Here is an 18,059-nt window from a genome sequence, read left to right on the forward strand (position 1 = left end):
TGATACAGCCTGGATTCAAACTAGGGACTGTAGTGATGCCTCTTGCCCTGAGATGCAGTGCCTTAGACCGCTGCACCACTCGGGAGCAGTTTATTTCTTATAAAATTGCAAAAATTTTCTCTCTGCCCCATGCCAAAATGTGTAGAATTGCAGAAAACTTGCTTTAAAGCTGCACCATTTTCTCTACACCCCATGGCAAAATGTGTAGAATTGCAGTAAATGAACTTAAACTTTTACATTTTTCTCTCCGCCGTCAAGAGGAGGCCACTAAAATGTTTTGCTACGACGTGGGGGTCTCCCACACCAAAAGGCTAGGGCCGGCCCTGCTCTGAGGTACAGTACGGTGACGTCGTCTGACAGTGACAGTGGTCATACTCTGTTCCAGGTTTACTCCAGAACGGCCAGAGTGACAACCGCTGGGACCCTGTTTAAAGGAGAGACAGATAAAACAGAGGACAAGTCTTCACTGAAGACCTTATATGATGGTTTCAGCCAGACAATGGAGGAGATGTCTTCTCAGGTAGGTTATAACAACACTATAACATCCCACACTGTTATTGTACTGTAGGTTGTCCTTGTTTTCGGTTGTTAAATTATGTTTATGTATGGAAATATATAAGACAACTATGCACTGTATCTATCAGGGATGGGGCTAATTCTATTTCAACTGAATTGACTGAATTGTAATGGGAATTTGAGGTTACTTCTTAAATTGATGGAATTCAAACGGAATTTGAGTTTACGTCCTTGATTGACTGTATTGAAATGGAATTGAGCCCAACCCTGGTATCTCTGTCCAGACTGGGGCCTCTGAGGGCCAGGTGATGCCAATGGAGCAGCAGCTCTACCAGGCCGTGTTAGCTACCTCCTCCTGGCTGGATGATGTAGAGAACACCCTCTTCTCTGGTGCTGTGCTGCTGGCCGAGAACGCTGAGACACAGCTACAAAACAATGAGGTAGGCCACTGTTACACCTGAATAGTAACATCCCTTTTTGTAAAGCACACAACGTCTGCTCTCTTAGTATTATGTCATCTCAAAATGTGATCATGGTCTTTAGAAACAGTCATCTGGTCCCCAGTCACTCCCCTTGCCCTTCGATGTTTGCAGATCTGAAGGATCTGTATAGATAAGTACTGCAGTGGTGGAGCTTCCACCGTATCGCTTCCACCTTAGAGATCTGCAAACATGGAAGAGTTAGGGCCAAGGGGAAGGGGTAGGGAGCAAAAAAAGACTCCTTCCAAGCCTTCCTCCATTCCTGTGTATCACCTGGTACCATGTATGTTTGGTGACTTTGTCATCTCTGTTTCCTCCAGGCCTTAGGGAAGGATGTCAGTGAGGTGAATGGGGAGGTAAGACACAGTCGGGGTCTCCTGGGCCAACCTACAGGGCTGTGTAGGGAGGACCAGGCCCTGCTAGAGGACACACTGGACTGTCTGACAGAGAGGCTAGGGACTATGGACTCTGCCCTGGGGCGACGCTGTGAACACATGAGGACCAGGATGGAGGAACTCACTGCCTACCAGGTCAGGCTATGTGGTGTAATCTTTATGCTTTAGTTCTCTAGGCTACTGAGCATGTGGTGTACTTGTCCCCTTATGAGCCATTTCGGAATCCACTATTCTTGGACTAAAAAGCTTGCAGTTATGCATTGAGTTTATCTTGTATTGGTTTATGCAGACGGAGTCACAGCTTCTCCTCACTGATCTAACTGACACCAAGTGCCAGATTCTTCAGACGTTGGCGGGAGCCATGGACAGACCAGCCTCCAAACAACTTGAGGTAAGATCTGTAATGGCAGTCCACGAGTACATGACACTTCCCTCTTAACCGACCATATAAAAGATAACCAAAAGGAATTTGTCAATCATTTCTGGTGAGCGATGTTGAATATTAAAGAAATCTCGAGGTATTACTCTCCTGAGGTGTAGAGTACCACATGATAAGCTGTAGACCACACTATCTACCAAGAGAGTTCTCATCTATATTATTCGTAGCCATCTATTTACCACCACAAAACGATGCTGGCACTAAGACCGCACTCAACGAGCTGTATAAGGTCATAAGCAAACAAGAAAATGCTCATCCAGAAGTGGCGCTCCCAGTGGCTGGGGACTTTAATCCAGGCAAATTTAAATCTGTTTTACCTCATTTCTACCAGCATGTCACATGTACAACCAGAGGAAAAAAACCTCCAGACCACCTTTACTCCACACACAGAGACGCATACAAAGCTCTCCCTTGCCCTCCATTTGGCAAATCTGACCATAATTCTATCCTCCCGATTCCGGCTTACAAGCAAATACTAAAGCAGGAAGTACCAGTTGTCGGATGACGTAGATGCTACGCTACAGGACTGTTTTGCTAGCACAGACTGGAATATGTTCCGGGATTCATCCGATGGCATTGAGGAGTATACCACCTCAGTCATCGGCTACATCAATAAGTGCATCGACGACGGCGTCCCCACAGTGACCGTACGTACATATCCCAACCAGAAGCCATGGATTACAGGCAACATCCGCACTGAGCTAAAGGCTAAAGCTGCCTCTTTCAAGGAGTGGGACACTAATCCGGACGCTTATAAGAAATCCCGCTATGCACTCAGATGGCAAAGCGTCAATACAGGACTAAGATTGAATCCTACTACACCGGCTCTGACGCTCGTTGGATGTGGCAGGGCTTGCAAACTATTACAGACTACAAATGGGAAACCCAGCCTCGAGCTGCCCAGTGACGCGAACCTACCAGACGAGCTAAAATCCTTTTATGCTCGCTTCAAGGCAAGCAACACTGAAGCATGCATAAGAGCACCAGCTGTTCCGGACAACTGTGAGATCACGCTTTCCATAGCCGATATGAGCAAGACCTTTAAACAGGTCAACATTCACAAGTCAGCGGGGCCAGAAGGATTACCAGGGCGTGTACTCAGAGCATGCGCGGACCAACTAGCAAGTGGCACATTTTCAACCTCTCCCTGACCGAGTCTGTAATACCTACATGTTTCAAGCAGACCACCATAGGCCCTGTGCCCAAGAATGCGAACATAACCTGCCTAAATAACTACCGCCCCGTAGCACTCACGTCGGTAGACATGAAATGCTTTGAAAGGCTGGTCATGGCTCACATCAGCACCATCATCCCGGATACCCTAGACCCACTCCAATTCGCATACCGCCCCAACAGATCCACAGATGATGCATTCTCAATCACACTCCACACTGCCCATTCCCACCTGGACAAAAGGAACACCTATGTGAGAATGCTGTTCATTAACTACAGCTCAGCATTCAACACTATTGTTCAACACAAAGCTCATCACTAAACTAAGGACCCTGGGATTAAACACCTCCCTCTGCAACTGGATCCTGGACTTCCTGACAGGCCGCCCCCAGGTGGTAAGGGTAGGCAACAACACATCTGCCACGCTGATCCTCAACACTGGGGCCCCTCAGGGGTGTGTGCTTAATCCCCTCCTGTACTCCCTGTTCACCCAGGACTGCGTGGCCAAGCACGACTCCAACACCATCATTACATTTGCTAACGACACAACAGTGGTAGGCATGATCACCGTCAACGATGAGACAGCCTATAGGGAGAAGGTCAGAGACCTGGCAGTGTGGTGCCAGGACAACAACCTCTCCCTCAATGTGAGCAAGACAACGGAGATTATCGTGGACTACAGGAAAAGGAGGGCCGAACTGGCCTCCATTAACATCGATGGGGCTATGGTAGAGCGAGTCAAGAGTTTTAAGTTCCTTGGTGTCCACATCTCCAACAAACTATCATGGTTCAAACACACTAAGACAGTCGTGAAGAGGGTACAACAACACCTTTTTCCCCCCAGGAGACTGAAAAGATTTGGTATGGGTCCCCAGATCTTCAAAGTTATACAGCTGCACCATCGAGAGCATTCTGACAGGTTGCTTCACCACCTGGTATGGCAACTGCTCGCCATCCGGCCGTAAGGCGCTACAGAGGGTAGTGCGTACGGCCCAATTCATCACTGGGGCCAAGCTTCCTGCCATCCAGGACCTATATACTAGGTGGTGTTAGAGAAAGGCCTCAAAAATAATCAAAGACTACAGTCACCCAAGTCATAGACTGTTCTCTCTGCTACCGCACGGCAAGCAGTACCGGAGCGCCAAGTCTAGGTCCAAAAGGATCCTTAAGACTGCTGAACAATTAATCAAATGGCCATCCGGACTATTTACATTGACCCCCTCTCCCCTTTGTTTTTACACTGCTGCTACTCGCTGTTTATTATCTATGCAAAGTCACTTTACCCCTACCTACATGTAAAAATTACCTCGACTAACTTGTACCCCCACACATTGACTCGGTACCAGTACCCCCTGTATATAGCCTCGTTATTGTTATGTCATTTTATTAATGTGTTACTTTTTATTACATTTTCTACTTTTGATTATTGAGGAAATCTTTTCATAACTATTTATTGAACTGCAGTGTTGGTTAAGGGCTTGTAATTAAACATTTCACGGTAAGGTCTACACCTGTTGTGTTCTGCGCATTTGACAAATACAAATTGATTTGTATGTCTAAGATGCTAACCGGCATTGTGTTCTCTCCTGCAGGTCATTGCTGAGGCTGAGGAGAGTTTGAGAGAGTTTGAGCGGAGGATCACCCAGCTCAAAACCAGAGGAGCAGAGCTACAGGCAGACCAGATCTCCACCAACGAACTGCTAACGCTACAGGTATCTGAACTCTTCTTACAGACAGTTCTTACACACAGACACCCACAGTCACTGTTTTAACACTGCTTAAACATTGGTGAATCGTATCATATCTGGAGGTATTCTTCATCTGCTTCTCTGTCCTCTCTCCTCCTCTTCCTCCAGGATACCTACGAGGAGCTGGTGATGACGGTGGGGTCACGGCGTAGTGGACTGAACCAGAACATGGCTCTGAAAGGCCAGTATGAGAGGGCTCTACAGGATCTGGCTGACCTGGTGGACACCGCTCAGGACAAGATGGCTGCCGACCAGAGGATTATCGCCAGCTCTGTGGAGGAAGTACAGATCCTCCTGGACAAACACAAGGTAGACTTTAACCTTACATATAAGTCTCACAGATTTACAGCAATTTTGGATAGTACAAAGAATTATATGCATAATAAATATGTCAAAAGGCAATTCAAAAGTAGATCGCTCAATGATGCTTTAAAGTCCGTTACAAGGGAAGACATGTCTCTGGTTCACCATATTGGATATTCCCACAGGGTGCTTTTCAGAAGAGCATAGCTGGAGGGGCATATCTCAACATTATACCATCTCTGGTTTCTTTCTCCAGGAGTTCTTCCAGGGTCTGGAGTCCCATATGATGCTGACAGAGACATTCTTCAGGAAGATCAGTGGCCTGGTGGTTCCCAGGGAGAACCAGACTCTGGAGGAGACTCTGGCCCAGGCCCAGGGAGTCCTCAAACAGGCCCACAGGAGAGGAGTGGAACTGGAGTACATACTGGAGGTCAGAGACGACCACAAAACAAACTGCTATCATACTTATAAATCAGTCAAATACCCTTTTCACACTAGCGCCAAGCTCTACTGGGCTGGCCTGGTTACGTATCCACCAGACTTGCTGGAACCATGCTGGAAAGGACAATGTGAAAAGGCAATGTCCGAGCCAGCACAGGTCAGTTGGGGTCGGCACGATAGTCTGAAAAGGTTATATCTGTAACCCGAGTATAGCTGAATTGTTATTTTTTCATGTGTGTTTTTAGACTTGGAGCCATCTGGTGCAGGACTACCAGGCTCTGTGTAGACAGCTGGAGGCAGTGGAGGGTAGCATCCCCACAGTGGGCCTAGTGGAGGAGACCGAGGAGAAGCTCACTGAGAGGAGCTTACTGTGTCAGGTACAGTATGCCACTATCATCCATCTGTACAATGGCATGCAATCATAACAGAAAACCAATGGCACTCGCATGTATACTGTGTGTTACTTTTGCCATATCTTATACTACCTTCTAATAGCATCATACACAGCACTGCCATAATCTTGATCATGATGTTCCTAATGAATACCAGGTAACTACCTGGTAAATAGTACTGTAAAATAAAATGCTACCAAGCATACATTTGATATGTATTTATGCAGCGGTGGAAAAAGTACTTAATTGTCCTTCTTGAAGATTCCTTAATAGGTAAAGGTAAAGATACCTTGATAGAAAATGACTCAAGTAAAAGTTACCTAGTAAAATACTACTTGTCTGAAAGTATTTGGTTTTAAATGTACTTAAGTATCAAAAGTAAAAGTATAAACCATTTCAAATTCCTTATATTAAGCAAACCAGACGGCACAATTTTCAATTTTTATTGACAGATAGCCAGGGGCACACTCCAATACTCAGACATAATTTACAAATGAAACATTTGTGTTTAGTGAGTCTGCCAGATCAGAGGCAGTAGGGATGACCAGGGATGTTCTCTTGATAAGTGTGTAAATTAGACCATTTTCCTGTCCTGCTAAGCATTCAAAATGTAATGAGTACTTTTGGGTGTCAGGGAAAATGTATGGAGTAAAAAGTACATTATTTTCTTTACCAAGGTAGTGAAGTAAAAGTTGTCAAAATATAAACAGTAAAGTATAGTACAGATACCCCAAAAAACGACTTAAGTAGTACTTTAAAGTATTTTTACTTAAAGTAATTTAAGTACAGGTATCTACACCATTCTAGATACCTGTATGCCCCCCTCTCATCGTCTTGGTCTACCTAATCTCCTCACCATAGAGTCTGATGGATAGACTGACGGAGCACCAGCACAAGCTGTACCAGGTCCTGGAGGAGGGGAAGAGGTTGCTGCTGTCTGTGTGCTCTCCTGGCCTGGAGAACCAGCTCACAATGCTGGGGGAACACTGGCTAAGCAACGCTACCAAGGTCAACAAGGAGCTGCAGAGACTAGAGGCCATTCTCAAACACTGGACCAGGTCAGGGCTGAACCCCAAGGGATGTTATTTAAAGTGCACTGTATGTGATTTTTTTCCGAATACTTTAGCTGCGCTTCATTGAGCTTAACTGGCACAGTGGGATCAATTAAATAGTCCCAAAAAGTGCAACCCCATCCTTCTGTCGCTTAAGGCAGGTCTCAAACAAAAACTCAAATTATTTGAAAAAAAAAAAACCCTACTTGAACCCAGGTCTGTACTGTATGTAAGTGGATATTTTGGAGAGCTTGAATAGCACCCACTCAACCGGTTCCTCCCCATTTGATGTCCAGGTACCAGAAGGAGTTTGCAGAGCTGAATGGCTGGCAGCAGTCTGCTCTAGAACGTCTGGAATTCTGGAACACACAGGCAGACTTAGTTCCACAGGAGATGGAGACCGTCAGGAATCATCTCTCTGCCTTCCTGGTGAGTCAACATGTCAAAAGACTGGGTGATACCATATAGGGGGTTAAGGGTAGGGTTAGGGTTGGGGTAAAGGTTAAGTTTAGGCATAAGGGGTTAGAGAACCATTATCCGGAACTTAAAATCTGCCAGCTGTATACACATACTAGTTATATTCCGTGTGAAACTGACTGTTGTACCGTTCTCTGTTCACAGGAGTTCTGTAAAGAGGTGGAGACTCATTCATCTCTGAAGTGCTCTGTGATGACAGAGGGCAATCAGCTCATGAGGCTGAAGAGGGTTGACACCGCAGCCCTGCGTTCTGACTTGGCCCGCGTGGACTCACAGTGGACCCAACTACTCACACGCATCCCAATGGTGCAAGAGAAGCTACACCAGGTACTGTCTGACCTCTGAACCCAAAACCAAATCTTGCGTGAACACTGTCCAGCTACTCGATTTAGTAACAGTGGTTTACGGTAACTGTGTCTCACGAGAGACAAGGCACAGCACCCTATTCCACTACATAGTGCACTACTTTTGACTAGAGCCCTCTGGGCCCTGGTCAAACTTAGTACCCTATGAAGGGAATAGGCTTTCATTTGGGATGCAGTTTAGGTACTGCCAGAAACAGGCTTATCTGGTCAGAGCAAATAGGATTAGTGTTTGACGCCTACTCTTCTGCTTCACTCTCATACAGTAGTTAGATGAAGCAACACCTTATTTTCTCGACCATGTTGTGTATAGAAGTTCTATCCATTAGAGGAATGTCTATTTTTGACTATTTTTGTATGCAAAGAAGCTCTCCTTTTCCCTTATTTAGGAATGCCAGGCTGGAATCAAAAAATAAAAACAGAGCAATTCAGTTTGGATCCAGGCTAGTAGGCTATTTTTCTCCCTTTTGCATACCTTTCATATATTGGCCCGTTTCTTTTCCTCAGCTTCAAATGGAGAAGCTGGCCTCTCGCCACGCCATCTCTGAGCTGGTCAACTGGATGTCTCTGATGGAGATTGTGATCAAGGAGGACGAGGAGAACCTGAAGGGAGCAGTGGGGTCGACTGTCATCCAGGACTATTTACAGAAGTATAAGGTAGGGAACAAAACACTAAATAGGTTTTCATCCAATTGGCGAGAGATTTTCCTGCGAATATAAAGAGTATGCACATTTTCCCACCAGAGATGTTTCCATCAAATTGACTTGAAGATAAGTCTGTGCGTAAGTCTGTGCGTGACATAGTGTACACAAAAATACCTTTTGCGGTTAAATTCCCATGTACCGAAATAACAATACAAGTTAAATGGGTTTCCATTGCATTTTCAACTCTACTGACAGTTCTCACAAAACTGTTTTATATAGAGTTTGCCCGCACTGGTATTGGCACGTGTGCTCTAGCCAACAGTATAGAGACAGGCTCTAGCCAACTGTTGGCTACATAGCGCGTATAACCTACGTCAGGGGTTCCCAAACGTTTTCACTCAGGCCCCCCTTCCAGCATTGGGGAACGTCCCGCACCCCCCTGCCCGGTCCGGTACACAAGGGAGGTAGTCCAACAGTCCAGGTCACAACGGGTAATCTCACCGATATTGCTCTCTCTTTTTCCACTCTTCATAACGCACTTGGCTCTCTCCTACTCTGCCCCTTTGTGCAGGCTGCTTCCTCCTTTATCCCCAAGCACTCCCTGGCTTAATGAATGACAGCCTTGCCTCGTTGGGGCAGGAAGTCCATATAAGGCTTGGGGGTGGAGCCAGCGGTCTGCCAGATATCTCCCATCATTAACCATTCCCCTCACCTCTCCCTGCAGTCTGCCACCCCTCCCCCCCACACCTCAGCTCCCTAGAGCATCCCTCCTGGAGAGGGCATCTGCATTTCCATGGGCTGCACCTGATCTGTGGACGACAGAGAAAGCAAATGGCTGTAAGGATAGGAACCAGCGGGTGACTCGGGCGTTACTGTCCTTATTCCGTGACATCCAAACCTGTGGTGCCTGGTCTGTTACGAGGGTGAAGTGCCATCCCAATAAGTAATACTTCAGCATTTACAGCTCCCACTTGATCGCTAGACATTCTTTCTCCACCGTGGAATATCTTTGTTCCCGCGGCAACAGCTTCCGGCTAATGTACATGACTGGGTGTTCCTTACCTTCTTGTAGCTGTGATAGGACGGCACCCACCCCTGTTTTGGACGCATCGGTCTGTACTACCAGTGGTTTGGAGAAGTCCAGTGTCACCAGCACAGGTCCAGAACACAGTGATCCCTTTAGGTCCTGGAAGGCTTTCTGTCTCCTCGGTCCACTTCACCTGGGCGGGCAGACGGCTCCTAGTCAGATCTGTCAAGGGGCTGGCTAGGGAGGCAAAGTGGGGAATAAATCTCTGGTAGTAACTAACTAGTCAACCCCACAAATGTGCGTACCTGCTTCTTGGTGAGGGGGTGGGGACAGTCCCGAATCGCCTCCACTTTCTTCACCTGGGGTTTGACACATCCCCTCCCGATCGAGTACCCCAGGTACTCAGCCACCCGCAGGCCAAGCTAACATTTCTTTGGGTTCGCTGTTAGCCCCGCATCCCGTAAGGCCTGCACTACCGCGCTCACCTGGTTTAGATGTGTTTCCCACTCACTCCCATGGATCACAATATCGCCGATTTCCGCCGCCGCATACTTCCAATGGGGGTCGGAGAACCCGGTCCATCAACCTCTGGAAGGTGGCCGGGTCCCCGTGTAGTCCAAAGGGCAGCTTCTTGTAATGGAACAGACCATCCGGGGTGGCGAAAGCAGTTGTCTCCCGTGCCTCGGGAGCTAAGGGCACCTGTCAATAACCCTTTGTCAGGTCGAGCGTGTTGATAAATCGGGAGGTCCCTAGCCGTTCGATTAATTCATCAATTCGGGGCATGGGTTAGGCGTCAAATTTTGAGATTTCATTTACCTTCCTAAAATCATGACAGAATCGAACGGCACCAACACTATGGGGCTGCACCACTCACTGTTCGACTCTTCGATTATATCAGCTTCCAACATCGTTTTTACCTCAGTCCTGACAGCCTCTCTCCTTGCTTCTGGTATGCGGTAGGGTCTCAACTTCACATTTTTCCCGGGTTCAGTGATGATGCGGTGCTGTACCAAATCGGTGTGTCCTGGTTCACTGGAGAACACATCCTGGTTTCGGCCGACCAACTCCCTCAGCTCCTGTTTCTGGGCTCAGCTGCTCCCCCATTGGCACCTCTGCTGGCTTGGTCTCTGTGGTAGCCTTCTTCAGGGAAATAGAGTATATCACGTGCATTCCATTTCTTTAGCAGATTCGCATGGTAAATCTGGGTCAGATGCCAACGTCCCAGCTGTCTGACCCTATAGTTAACTTCACCCACCTTCTCAATGACTTCGTAGGCACTTCTCAAAAATGTACATTCTGAGGTGGGGACCAACACTTTGTCTCCTGGCTGAAAGTCCCTTCGTTGAGCCCCTCTTTTGTACACCCTCGCTTGGGCCTCCTGGGCCTCCAGCATGTGTTTCTGTACCAGGGGCCACATTGGTGCCATCTGATCTCTCATTTCTTCCATGTGCTGCACCAAGGTTCGGTGGGGCTTGCTGTTCCCAGGCTTCTTTAGCCACGTCCAGCAGTCCTCGGGGTCATCTCCCGTACAGGAGTTTGAAGGGAGAGAATCCTGTTGAAGCTTCGGGCACTTCTCAGATCGAGAATAACAGGTAGGGTAGCAGCTGGTCCCAATTCTTTCCAAAGCCTCCATTACCTTCTTTATCATCTGCTACAGGGTTTGATTGGATCTTACCACCAATCCATCGGTCTGAGGGTGATACACTGAGGTGTGCAACTGGGTTATTTTCATTAGCTTGCATAGATCCTTCATGATTCGTGACATAAATGGGGTGCCCTGGTCGGTCAATATCTCATCGGGAATGCCTACTTGGGAGAACAGAATGACCAACTCAAGTGCGATTCCCTTGGTGGCCATGGTGCACACGGGAATGGCTTCTGGGTACCTGGTGGCATAATCCAGAATCACCAGAATGTATTGGTGCCCTCGGTTGCTCTTGGGTAGAGGTCCCAACAGGTCCATTGCGATCCTGCTGAAAGGAACTGAAATAATGGGTAGGGGAATTAAGGGACTGCGGAAATTGGGTTTTGTAGCTACCTGCTGGCACTCCGGGCAACCGCGGCAGTATTCTTCCACTGCTTTCTTCGCCCCTGGCCTGTAAAATCGTGCCTTAATTCTGTCTAAGGTCTTTTCCACCCCTAGGTGAGCCCCAAGAAGGTGGGAGTGCGCCAGCTGCAGGATAGATGGTACGAAGGGACGGGGCACCAACAACAACTCCAGACATTCATAATTCTTCTTTGCGACCTGATATAGCAACTCTTTCTTTATAGCGAAATGGGGGTAGGTTATTTGACTTACCCCTCCACGGGCTTTCTGTCCACTACGGTCACCTGCTGCAGAGCACTGGCCAAGTCGGGATCCTCCAGTTTGGCTGTGTCGAACTGGCCCGCTTGAGAGGTGGGCTCTGGTGCCACCTCATGGTCCATTGGGAACATGTCTTCCAGACTCGCCACCTCTCCCTCCAGTCTGGCTTCAGAGTCCCCCTCCGCGAGGGGATCGGTCCACTTCCTGGAATCCACAGATCCGGGCATCCCTCCTTCTGGTGTCCCTCCCACCTCTCTGACTTCCTCCTCCCTCCTGGTTGCCTCGGTTCCCCACATCTCTGGACATACTAGTCCACAGTTGGTGGAACGTTGTGAAATCCCTTCCAATAAGGACCGGCACAGGCAAGTTTGGGACGACTCCCACTGTTCCCGTGTGTTGTCCCTTTGTGGTCTGTAAGTGGAGGAGTGTGGTAGGGTAGTCCTTGCTCTCACCGTGTATGCAAGTGATGGCCACGGTGTTAGTCGGGTTCTGGGACTGGGCGAAGTCAGGTCGAAACTGGGTCACCATACTCCCGGAGTCCAAAAGTGCTGTAATGTCCTTTCCTTTGGCTCTTACCAAAGTGACAGAGGAAGTACCACTTTCTTCAGTCCAGCATGCCATCAGTATGCCACAGGGATGCCCGGTGGCTACCTCATTGGCTGAAGGCTGAAGGCATCGGGACATCTCGGTCTGGAAAGTTCCAGGCGATGTGTCCCTGCTCCCCACACTCGTAGCACTTCTTGCTGTCCAGGAAGGGCCGTCGTCTCAGGGAGTTGGCCGTTGATGTCCCCCCCACCTTGGTCCTTCGGGCGAATGGAGGGTTCCGCCTTCCGTGATTGTCAGCTGCACAGGACTTCCAAAGCAAACTGTTGTCCTTCCATAAGTTCCACCAGCTGACCTGCACTCTGTGGGTTAGCTTGGCAGGCTAACTTTATAACTTTGAATGGAAGAGAGTGTAAAATGTATCTATGACCACTTTCGATGGTCGTGAGCGTCATGGGTTTAGCAGTTAGTCAGCTCTTGGCCAGTATAATTAGATCATGCATTTGTGATCAGGGGGATGCTGTAAGATCATACGCCCAATCATGGAATCTTTGTGCCCTGTTAATCAGGGTGTAACCATACCGGTGCAGGATCTCCTTTTTCCGCACCTCGTAATGTTTCGCCTGGTCAACCCTCAGATCCTGATAGGTCTTCTGTGCCGTGCCTGATAGGAAGGGTGCTAGCAGGCTGGCCCATTGCTCATGGGGCCATTTCTCCCTAGCCGCCGTCCATTCGAAGGCTTATAGGTAAGCCTCAATGTCATCAGCTTCAATATAAACCTACTAGGTTTGGGACGAGAGACTGCTGCGCCTGCCACTTTGCCGGCCTGGGCGACTGTCAGCTGGCTGAGTTGAGCTCGCAGGAGAGAGGTCTGCTGACGCTGTTCCTCCAGCAGCTCCCGATGCATAGCCTGCTATGCTATGTTTGCCTCCACCAGCTGTCTCACCAATGCTTCCATTGTGCTCTGTGTCTGTTTAGTTATTGGGCTTGGTTTGGGTTGCCCCATTCTCCACCATATGTAACAGGCTCAAGGGTGTGGGGTTTCCACGTCACCAAGTTCAATAACAAAACATGCACCAGTAGCACAAATATAATGCAAATGGAGAGTTTATTAGGGATTTTGGTACACTGGGGAAGAGGGGGGAATTCACCAATCACCTCACAGTCCACAAGCCGTTCTCGTTGTCCGTTCCGTTTTCCAGGGGTAATGCTCACACTCGGGTACTTAGTCAATCCGGTCCGGTACACAAGGGAGGTAGTCCAACAGTCCAGGTCACAACGGGTAATCTCACCGATATTGCTCTCTCTTTTCCCACTCTTCATAACGCACTTGGCGCTCTCCTACTCTGCCCCTTTGTGCAGGCTGCTTCCTCATTTATCCCCAAGCACTCCCTGGCTTAACCTCTATGGGCTAGGTGACCAGTGTAATCCCGTGGCGCGTTATTCAAATTCCTCAAAAATGCAAAAACTTCAATTTTTCAAACATATGACTATTTTACACCATTTTAAAGACAAGACTCTCGTTAATCTAACCACACTGTCCGATTTCAAAAAGGCTTTACAACGAAAGCAAAACATTAGATTATGTCAGCAGAGTACCCAGCCAGAAATAATCAGACACCCATTTTTCAAGCTAGCATATAATGTCACATAAACCCAAACCACAGCTAAATGTAGCACTAACCTTTGATGATCTTCATCAGATGACAACCCTAGGACATTATGTTATACAATACATGCATGTTTTGTTCAATCAAGTTCATATTTATATCAAAAACCAGCTTTTTACATTAGCATGTGACTAGCATGTGACTAGCATTCCCACCGAACACTGCCGGTGAATTTACTAAATTACTCACGATAAACGTTCACAAAAAGCATAACAATTATTTTAAGAATTATAGATACAGAACTCCTCTATGCACTCGATATGTCCGATTTTAAAATAGCTTTTCGGTGAAAGCACATTTTGCAATATTCTCAGTAGATAGCCCGGCATCACAGGGCTAGCTATTTAGACACCCAGCAAGTTTAGCACTCACCAAAGTCAGATTTACTATAAGAAAAATGTTATTACCTTTGCTGTCTTTGCCAGAATGCACTCCCAGGACTTCTACTTCAATAACAAATGTTGGTTTGGTTCAAAATAATCCATAGAGGAATACTGATGATGCACTACCCAATTTCAAAATTTCACCTTGTGCTGTCTACTATTACAACTTTCAAAAGTTAGTTGAAAGACAAAAAAAGAAAATAAAGAAACGATCCACAGTTTGGGAACCACTGGCCTACATGATGAGATTATTATGGACAAAATAGCAAGATGTTTTATTTGTACAACGGCAGCCAAGCATCGATCATCATGTCACCAGATTAGGACACCATTATTTATTGGAAAGGAGCATCAAGCATCAACCTTGCACTTTCACCTCCCTGTGAAGTTCTTCATAACTTATTTAATCTGTAGCCTAATAAACAGCACACTTTCCCGAGTCGTAGTGGGTGGACCACACGTCATCGCGTGACTCCAAGTTTATTTCGATATGATTATTATATCAATATTTGCTCATAAAAGCGTTTCCACCGACATTTCTCGCTTAATTCACTACCAACACAAAAAGATCCCACCTTGTCTAGGGTATTTTGTTTTGTCGACATTTGGAACGTTTACAGAAAAGTCTGTTTCCATCAGGTCTGTCATTACTTTTTTTTCTGGCATGTACTTCACTCGCATGCAAAGGTTAGATGGAAACCTGGTTACTAAGACTAAAATATTCCATATATATTTCAAGTATTTTTTGTCTTAATGGAGTATCTTCTGTACATTCTCACAACCCATCGTAAATAATGAATGACTCTCTCACTCTAAAAGATAACGCAGAATACAAATGTCTGTTAGACAAAGTAATCTTTTTGTCCTTCTCTTTTGCCTTATCTCTCTCTCTCGCTCTCTTTCTCTCTCTCTCCTTCTTTCTACTTCCCCAGGGCTTCAGAATAGATGTGATCTGTAAGCAGCTGACGGTGGACTTTGTGAACCAGTCTGTGCTCCAGATCAGTGGTCAGGATGTGGAAAGCAAGCGCAGCGACAAGACAGACTTTGCAGAGAGGCTTGGAGTCATGAACCGACGCTGGCAGCTACTACAGGGACTCATCATGGAGAGGGTGAGAGAGAAAACAAACCACTTTCAAACTCAACTTTCAGGGTTCTACCTGGAACCAAAAAGGGTTCTCCTATGGGGACAGCTGAAGAATCCTTTTGGAACCCTTTTTTCTAAGAGTGTAGAGACTAGTTTTGATCAGAGGGATTATTTAATTGTCTCAGTACAGTGTATTCTATCACTATGTGCCCTGCTGTGTTGTGTGGTTAGGTCCAGTTCCTGGAGACTCTGCTGGAGGACTGGTTGGACTATGAGAACAACATACAGGGCCTGAAGACCTGGCTGCTCACTCAGGAGGAGAGGCTGAAGAGGAAACACAGGATAGAGGACCTAACCTCCGTACAGAATGCCCTCAAAGACTGTCAGGTAGGAATACTCGCTGTCTACACTTTGTATTGATTTATGATATAAATCTTATATTTTCTTTACACTTGTGTATATTATACTCTGTAGGCCTTTGGGTTTCAATTGTTTGGTTTTTATTCAATGAAGAATCTTGATCAGGTACCTGATCTTGATGTTGATCTTAAACCTCTGACTGCTCTCTCTTTCCACTGCTCCTGCAGGAGATGGAGGAGGTGGTGAAGGAGAAGGAGGGTGAGGTGGAGCGCGTGGAGGAGCAGGCCTGTGCCCTTATCCAGAACAAAACAGACGAGGCCTGTGCTGTCGTCATGGAGACGCTCCAAGCTGTCAATCACACCTGGGCTAACCTAGATCATCTTGTAGGCAGAGCTATCTTATCTGTTAATTTCACTCTATATCTCTCTCCCTCATCCTCTATTAATTCTCTATAGAGTGTAAATAATGTGTGCTTTGTCTCTGCGTTATATGAGAGTATAGGAGAGTGATAATAGATCTAGCCCACTATAAGTACCCCATAGTCACCTATTACTGCATACTCTGCAACTGCCCCATTTTAACTACCTCACACTCACTAAGCCACTATGACGATCCCCCGTTGCAGAAAAGTACTAAACACAACTGCAAAATCAAGTAAGCTCCTTGAACTACTTTTTAAGTGCAGACCTTATTGTTCTTCTCCATCTCTGCTTTGCCCCAGATTGGGCAGTTGAAGATCAGCCTTGTGTCAGTGCTGGACCAGTGGAGTCTGTACAAGCTGTCTTCAGAGGAGATGAACGGCTACCTTATGGAGGGGAGGTACTCTGTGTCTCGCTTGCGCCTCCTCACCGGCTCCCTGGAGGCTGTACAGCTACAGGTGGAGAGTCTACAGGTAATTCTAGGACGAACATGCATCTCAGGCTTCTAGAAATGTGTTTTTTCCCCCACCCTCAGGTGCGAAAATCTGATATCAACTTTGGAGGGGACAATTACATGAAATTTTCTCAAGAGCAATTCCTGAGGGGGACACCTAAAGTACTGCTGTAACACATAGCCTACATTGTAATATGGTAAATGTATATTGAGGAACCAAATAAATAAGGTGTTTGCCGTACTCCTAACTACCGGTACCCAAAACTACACAACTAATCACAACAGCAATACCATTGCCTTTAACAAATCTTAGTTCAGTCACCAGTTTAAGTTGAGAGTGGGGGGTATCCATGGCATTTTCCAATTATGTTCCTATTTTACAAGCCAAAAAAATTGAGAACCTTTCATGTTGCCAAACAAAGACTCAACAAACTTACCTGAGACTCCCTGTCTCTGCCAGTCTGTCCCTGCATATATGTCCCCAACTCTGCTGTCTGTGTGCCATCTGTTGCCTGCTCTGCCTAATGACATCATTGTGAAACATTTCCATTAGAATTTAATTTCTTTCTTATGAACATTTTATCAACTAGTCTTTGAGATATTAGGCTACTAGGGTTCTTACTTTGCGTTTTGGTGTACTGAAAAATACTCTGATGTCTGTCTTTTTTATTTCCATTTTTCTACCTGGTTGGCTGGCTGGCTACACACACACACAGTGTGTAGGTTATTTACAGTAGGAGATGGGCTTCTATCATCTTATCTTCTATCATTCTATTTGGGCTTCGATCTAAAAGGTAGCTAGCAAATGTGAAACGGATTGCAGTGACAAGAGTTGACAGCTGTATGAGTTCACCATTTACACAACATATGCTGCAACCTTTTGTAATTTTAATAGTTTGTTTCATATTGGCTGGCTTCCAACAATAGCTGAATTTGCAAAGCTAGCGAGCACCAATTCCGTTTCAGTGGTGTTTGCTATAATCTTTGCTACCCGGGTTAAATAAAGGTGAAATAAAATAAATAAATAAAAGTTCCCTTGAGACAATTTCGCTTTTGCAATGAGACCATTAAATATATTTAAGACAATGGTAGAAGAGAGTGTAGTTCTGTTCAGTTTGGACTTCAGTTTATCGCTAACCTTATCACAGGGACTTTGAAGCACTAACTTACATCATCTGCATGCTGATCTTGGAATAAATTGACGATAGTAAAGATTCCATCTTTGACGACGCCACATAAATGGAATAGGTACTAGCTAGCTTAATAGTTAATATTTGCGAGCTAGCTCTGCATATTCAGCTAGTGTGTGTGTGAACCCTGCCAACATAAAACAAAACATTGCATTGGCGCGATTGACTGGATTAACCTCCCGTCAGTTACGTGCATTGAGTG

The 18,059-nt window shown here is 46.3% G+C and overlaps 1 protein-coding gene across 5 annotated transcripts in view; it reads left to right on the forward strand.

Annotated features, from left to right (window-relative positions):
- LOC106603506 (spectrin repeat containing, nuclear envelope 1b) overlaps positions 1 to 18,059 on the forward strand; it is a 101,197-nt gene that overhangs the window by 42,184 nt on the left and 40,954 nt on the right. For all 5 annotated transcript variants that reach the window (XM_045718150.1, XM_045718138.1, XM_045718141.1 and 2 more), the window contains 16 exons: positions 386 to 520; positions 801 to 956; positions 1,316 to 1,525; positions 1,680 to 1,781; positions 4,595 to 4,714; positions 4,859 to 5,059; positions 5,310 to 5,483; positions 5,740 to 5,871; positions 6,748 to 6,944; positions 7,235 to 7,367; positions 7,560 to 7,742; positions 8,285 to 8,434; positions 15,283 to 15,459; positions 15,666 to 15,821; positions 16,022 to 16,177; positions 16,516 to 16,686. In XM_045718150.1, the coding sequence (XP_045574106.1) occupies positions 386 to 520; positions 801 to 956; positions 1,316 to 1,525; positions 1,680 to 1,781; positions 4,595 to 4,714; positions 4,859 to 5,059; positions 5,310 to 5,483; positions 5,740 to 5,871; positions 6,748 to 6,944; positions 7,235 to 7,367; positions 7,560 to 7,742; positions 8,285 to 8,434; positions 15,283 to 15,459; positions 15,666 to 15,821; positions 16,022 to 16,177; positions 16,516 to 16,686 (2,553 nt within the window). The remainder of the gene's footprint in view (positions 1 to 385; positions 521 to 800; positions 957 to 1,315; positions 1,526 to 1,679; positions 1,782 to 4,594; positions 4,715 to 4,858; positions 5,060 to 5,309; positions 5,484 to 5,739; positions 5,872 to 6,747; positions 6,945 to 7,234; positions 7,368 to 7,559; positions 7,743 to 8,284; positions 8,435 to 15,282; positions 15,460 to 15,665; positions 15,822 to 16,021; positions 16,178 to 16,515; positions 16,687 to 18,059) is intronic.

This window comes from Salmo salar, chromosome ssa01 (assembly GCF_905237065.1).
Source record: "Salmo salar chromosome ssa01, Ssal_v3.1, whole genome shotgun sequence".
Lineage (NCBI taxonomy): Eukaryota > Metazoa > Chordata > Actinopteri > Salmoniformes > Salmonidae > Salmo > Salmo salar.